This window comes from Beta vulgaris, chromosome 6 (genome assembly GCF_026745355.1).
Source record: "Beta vulgaris subsp. vulgaris cultivar EL10 chromosome 6, EL10.2, whole genome shotgun sequence".
In the NCBI taxonomy this organism is placed as follows: Eukaryota; Viridiplantae; Streptophyta; class Magnoliopsida; order Caryophyllales; family Amaranthaceae; genus Beta; species Beta vulgaris.
Genome location: NC_079207.1, coordinates 65,776,981 through 65,783,050, shown reverse-complemented (window position 1 = coordinate 65,783,050; position 6,070 = coordinate 65,776,981). Strand labels below are relative to the sequence as shown.

The 6,070-nt window shown below is 36.3% G+C and overlaps 1 protein-coding gene and 1 non-coding gene across 2 annotated transcripts; one reads left to right on the top strand and one right to left on the bottom strand.

Moving 5' to 3' along the window:
* Positions 1-1,670: 1,670 nt before the first annotated feature.
* Positions 1,671-5,843, bottom strand: LOC104897528 (hypothetical protein). The gene is made up of 3 exons (XM_010684413.3): positions 5,728-5,843; positions 2,566-3,344; positions 1,671-2,130 (listed from the first exon to the last, which is right to left on the bottom strand). Exons 2-3 carry the CDS (start codon positions 3,187-3,189, stop codon positions 1,918-1,920), a joined length of 837 nt encoding a protein of 278 aa, XP_010682715.1. The 5' UTR covers positions 3,190-3,344; positions 5,728-5,843; the 3' UTR covers positions 1,671-1,917.
* Positions 5,297-5,378, top strand: TRNAS-GCU (transfer RNA serine (anticodon GCU)). Its single transcript has one exon. It is a non-coding gene; the product is annotated as a tRNA-Ser (tRNA).
* Positions 5,844-6,070: the final 227 nt, after the last annotated feature.

Genomic DNA, 6,070 nt, shown 5'->3' with positions numbered 1-6,070 from the left:
TTTCTGGAAAATGGATATCTTCCCGCAATGGAAACTCTTCCTTTGGAAAATTCTCAACCAGGCTCTGCCAACTGCGAATAACTTAGTCAAGAGAAAAATAAAAGATGTCAACCCAATCTGCTGCTTTTGCAAATCCCAGATAGAAACCGCAACCCACCTTTTCAGAGATTGTGCAATCTCACGCAATCTCACTGGAGTACCTCAATGGGTATCTCAGCGACTCAAGGTACCCATCTGTTAATTCCGGAATGGATTAAGAACTTTCTCAATTTATTCAAGAAGCAGAAGGAAGATTCAGGAGAGGATATAGAGATAGACTTCATTTCTACCCTTTGGGATATCTGGATACATCGTAATGAAGTCATTTTCAAAGGTATCTCTCCTAACCCCGGTAGGATTATAGAAGAAATCAAACACAACACCGAAAGGGCTCAGAACACGAGAAAGAAGAGAAGGCACAACTTGAAGAAAGACCCGAAGGAAAATATCATAGAGGTTAAATGGGAAGTAGAACAAAATCGGTCGATAAAGGTACAAACCCTTGTAGTAGATGGAGCTTGGAAGAAGAATGTCAATTCAAACCAGTGGCAAGCAGCTATTGCCTGGAAGAACGTAAACAATGACCCAGAAGAAGAGTTTGCGGGGAAAATTTTTTGCTACCTCCCCAGCGCAAACCGAAGCCTATGCGATCATGAAAGCATTGACAGATATGCAATGGAGGTGCTCGGAGCTAATCATAAAGACGGACAACGAGGAGATAATCCGGGCTCTGAATAATCAAAATGAGACGAATAAAGAAATAGAGAAGATAGTCAAGGACATCCGAAAGTTAGCTAATAGCTTTAGTTTTGTTAGTTGTAAGAAAGTTAAAAGGGAAGAGATCAGATTAGCTCCTAATCTAGCTACTAAAGCTAGGAAAAGCTAGTCTTCCTTTTCTTATTGTTTCTTTTACCCATTGTAAAAAAAAAAAAAAAAAAAAAGAATGCTTGAGTTAAAAAATTGTGTGCAAAAGATTATATATGAGGTCACGAGTTCAAACCCCACTACTTATGTTTAGGAGTAAGGATTCCTTTATATCCCCCACTCTCGAGGGTCCTTCTTCTTACCCGGTCCCCAGTGGGGCCCAAAAAAAAATAGAGATTTTTTTAATGTAAAAAAACACCATAAAAGGAAAAGGGAAATTATCCATCATCAAAATGAAGTTTTTGTCTTCATAACGGTTGACCAGAAAGAGTCCATAAAAACTTGTAAGAACTTCACTTTTTTATTTGCATAACTACTAACTAGTGAAAAATAAGAATGCTCTGAGTAAAAAAAATTTATGTATGTGCAAAAGACTATATATGAGAAAGGATACAAAATATAAATTCGTCCAATCATCCAAGATGAACTAATTACGACAGTCTTATCCGTTTTTATATTTTCCAGATCCAATTATTTAGTTTCAAATCTATTTCTAATATGATTTATAGAAAGGCGCAATTTAAAGTAATATAGACAAAATTCGATCTCACATTTTGAATACCTCTGAAAACTTTAGTGAGTTAAGTACTCTAAATGAAGCTTTTACTAGTTAGTAGTTATGAAAATGATACCATGATAAATGAAAAAGGGCTGTACCATGATAAATGAAAAAGGGCTACCACACCAAACAAGTAATAACACACCCATTGAGAAGGACTGCTATGAAAATGACATTAGAAACATTTCAAATGGGATGTAAGGAACTTTCTATGAATAAGCACATCAAAACTTGAATCATTTGAAAGAACCCTATCCTGTTTTCTAAAGCAGAAATTAGTTTGCATGTAACCAAAGTTCTCTAAACTATCGCCCGAGAAGATCTTTGCAAGTTGCAAGATTCAAGAGAACTAGAAAAAAGAAGTCACCAGATTATTGTTTTAAAGTACGATTCGATCAGTTGGATTTCTTATCCGAAGATTGAGATGTGTTGACAGAAGTCTGGTGCCTATCCTCGGAAATCTTCCTCTGGATCTCGTCTCTTTCATTGAAATACCTCTCGAATGCCCGAGGAAGGAACCGAGGGATCAAGAAGAATAAGAGGTTGATGGAGAAATACACTAGGTTAGCAACTGCCAAGCTCCTTCCAAACCAATACCACGTAAAGTCCTGAGGAGTATACCATGCACATTACAATTAGCCCGCTAAACATGAATATAAACTGCATCTCAAATAATGTTTATGACAGGATGGTTTATATAATACTTCCAACAACGCTATGGCTATAACTAAAGACATCTTATTGCTTCTGGCTCATATAGATGATTTAGACTGGGAGCGAACATATTTTAGTTACCGGAGTGCTATTTATTGAAATATTTGGGAGGTCTTAAAATCCTAAGTACAGTTGAAACTTTTTTCTAATATAGGACAGGTTTGTATTATGCCACGAATAATCCACGAATAATCAAAGCAACTACTTGCTTTTTTTCCTTCTATTTTATCCCATTTCATCAGCTATATAATTTAAGGACAAAACGTATATAAATCTTCCTCTGATTGTCAAGTAAAATGTGAACAATGTAAGGCCTAGATATTACGTACCTTAAGAGAAGCATTGACTTTCAATGTCTTGTTTATCCAAACATCCTGCATCCAATCAAGAATAACGAAGATCCTGCGGACTGTGTACAGCAAAGGAACCAATGCTCTCACAGGAGGGGAAAACAAGGAAAGTCCGCTTATAATGTTCTCGGTGAGTATTTGAAATGAGAGCAAAAACAAATGAGGCGTTGCTGACCTGACTGCATGATCATCCCCTCTTGCAAACCCCCCTAAGACATATGCAAGAGGCAAGAACAATCCTATTGTAGTCCCCAAAATTACATAGACCCGAAAAAGCCTACTTCCCCTGAAAATCTCAATTGAGTGAGACCGGACATTGGTATAAGAAGGAAACGCAAACCGCGAAAGTGCAATGATGTAAGCAGAGGCAAAGGCAGGGAAGATAAGATCGAGAAGTGGGACTAATCCACTGATAGAGAAGACCATAATGAAGGCTACTAGTTGGAGCTCTATAACACGTAATGACCCAATTATTCCCGTGGGGGCATTTGGTTGCTGATTAGGAGTATTTGATTGGAAGGGTTTGGCTTCGAGACTTGAGGTTGGCGTTGTGGTTTTGTCAGGCCCACTTCCAGGAGCCACGGCTAAGGTTACACCAGACATTGTTCTATTACCGTGTTTTATATATTCTACTTTGGTTGATTGAAAGGGTTCTCTTACTTTGATCAAGAAAACTAAGTTGATGACTTGATAAGATAGCTTTTTAAGATAAGCCAACTTTAGTAGTTTAGCAGACTTGTCCTTGATGTTCTCAGAAGCTGCAAAGATATTGAAAGCAAACAAAGATCAGCATTTATGGAGCAGTAATGACAAATTAAATACAGAGCTCAACCTTGCATAAACGAATTAAACAAGCAATCCACTGTAATTTTAACAATATTTGAAGCTAATCTCAAAACAATATTGACTAGCCAGAATGACAAAATGTTGCTACACACTTGCACTAACTACAAAATTCGTACATTCAAACTACTAACGCCTGCCTATTTAGGCTTAAGCTACTAGCTAAATGCGTGCTCATCAACCGCATAAATTCATAAGAGCAGAATGTTCACTTCTGGCTAAACATGCATATATTCCTATTTGCTGTGATTTCTTAAAAAAAACAATACATAATTGAAGTGATAGAATACTTTCCATAAAAAGTGCTAATTTATCCAAGGCACTGCATATATTGATGATAAATATGGTTAAGAGTTGAGACATCTTCATTCGCCACAACCAAGAGTGATCTAAACCACCCCTTCATGGCAAAACAAGAGAGATTTTCAATAGTTCGGTCTGTAGGAGTGGCCTTGGTTCAATAAACGAGAACCCGGCACAGAGAGCCCAGCGAGACGGGAGTCCTCACCTTGGTCCAAGCCAGGTACAGATTAATAGACCGGCAGGCAATCATGACGCACCCAAACACATGAAACCTCATAAAAGAAATCCAAAAGAATATATATTGATAGTCCAAGCTAGGGGTGAGCAACACTAGGTACCAAATGAGATTTCTAAGAACCTGAACCCTTTGGGCCTAACCAAATATTTGGAAGTGGAACAGACTATAGAGGGTTTTGAATTCCAAGTATCCAGTCAATTTTGATAATTTAGTAGTAGCTATTTTAGTATTTAAGACCATTTTTTAAGGAAAATTTCGGAAATATCATATCTTTTAGAGATATCGAGCATATGTTATGTTGGGAAACAAATAGGAGTTGATTTATATCCTAAACCTATGAAGAGAATAATGTGCATATTTTCTCTATCAGAAATTAATAAATCAAAACCAACCAACATAAAGTTGATAACTGGCGTCTTTACAAAAGTCTCAAAGATGGCAAGGCTGAGCCATCTCAGTTTGGTAGCATTCTCAGTGATATAAGGCTGTATGCAAATAGATGTTCTTATCTATCCTTTTCTCATACTAAGAGGGGAGGGAACTCAGTAGCACATTGCCTAGCAAAGCTCAGTAAACAAACAGAAGGTCTGTTAGTGTGGTTAGAAGAGGGTCCTTCTGAAATAGCAAGGCTTGTATCTGCTGACAAATTTCTTGAGTAATAAATGTTTTGTTGTTTCCTGTCAAAAAAAAAAAAAAAAAAAACATAAAGTTGTCTAAACCACAATGCTGGAGCTTCATTAATGAAACATCTTCTAGAATTTCAAGCGTAGTAGAGGTCTATTAATTGGACCCGCTCAATAGGTACGAGGTACATAAGCTAGTCAAATTAACTAATACAATAAGAAAGATGCACTTGTTCTAATTTTAGTCTCAACTCTTTAATACTCCCTCCGTCCCAAAATATAGTTTTCATCTCATTTTACACAGTCTCCAAGACGTACCTTTAACCTACGATATCTTCATTTTTTTATTAGCAAAAAATATAAAAAGTTGATATTACGAATTTATACATTGAGACGAATCTAACAAGACTCCTCGTGAATATGTTTTTTTTTTATACATTAGTAAGAATACTCCCAAAATAGAAATAAGAACTATATTTTGAGACGGATGGAGTATTTGACTCGCTTGTACAATCTACCCAAAATGGATCGTTCCCTAACCGAAATTAAGGCACCCTACAATTTCTCTTACCCCTAGTCCTAAGTCCTAACTCCAAAATCCACACTCCACGTTATTCAGTCAAAATGTATACTTCAAAGATGAGTAGCAGTAAAAACAATTGACTAATACTAATAATTGTATCAGAATATTTGAAACAAAAGAGTCGCTTTGGCCGAGTGGTTAAGGCGTGTGCCTGCTAAGTACATGGGGTTTCCCCGCGAGAGTTCGAATCTCTCAGGCGACGAAATATAACTTTTTTCCACCATTAATTTTTGCCGATTTTCTCCTTTAAGCATTCAAAAACTACAAATTTTAGCAGGAAAAACACAATCAAAACGAAAGTACACGTATAAAAAACAGGCAGAAGAAATAGATTAACTAATTTTTCCGTAACATAATAACTGCAACAAATGGAAATGAACGTAACATTATTTGTGAGGTATAAAGTATTCATTTATTACGCACGGTTCTTATGTTACGAAGTATATTCGATCTACTAAAGAAACAAATAAATCAAGAAAACAAAAGCACCTGAAAAGTAATGGAATTAAGTAGCAAGAAATTAAAGAAGAAGAAATTCAGATGTAACTTACTTGTAGAAAGATTGAAAGAAGATGAGCTAAAAGTTCTTTTTTTTTTTTTTTCTGGAACACCGAATACAAAAACCAACGTGCAGTGGCAAAGTAAAAGAACAAGAGAGAGAAAGAGAATGGAAAGTTTGGATTTACGCTTAAGAACAGAATATTGTGCCACGTGGCAGTTTTTACTACTAGGAGGAGTGTGCTTATACTCCACGTGGCAACCTCAAAGCACACCGCATATGTTCTCGTGTCGAAGGTCTAGTTCATGAAGTATATATGATTATGTAAAGATATATTGAGTTTATTTAAAACTTTATATACAAGCTTCATTATCCACCCAAATCATTTTCCAAAA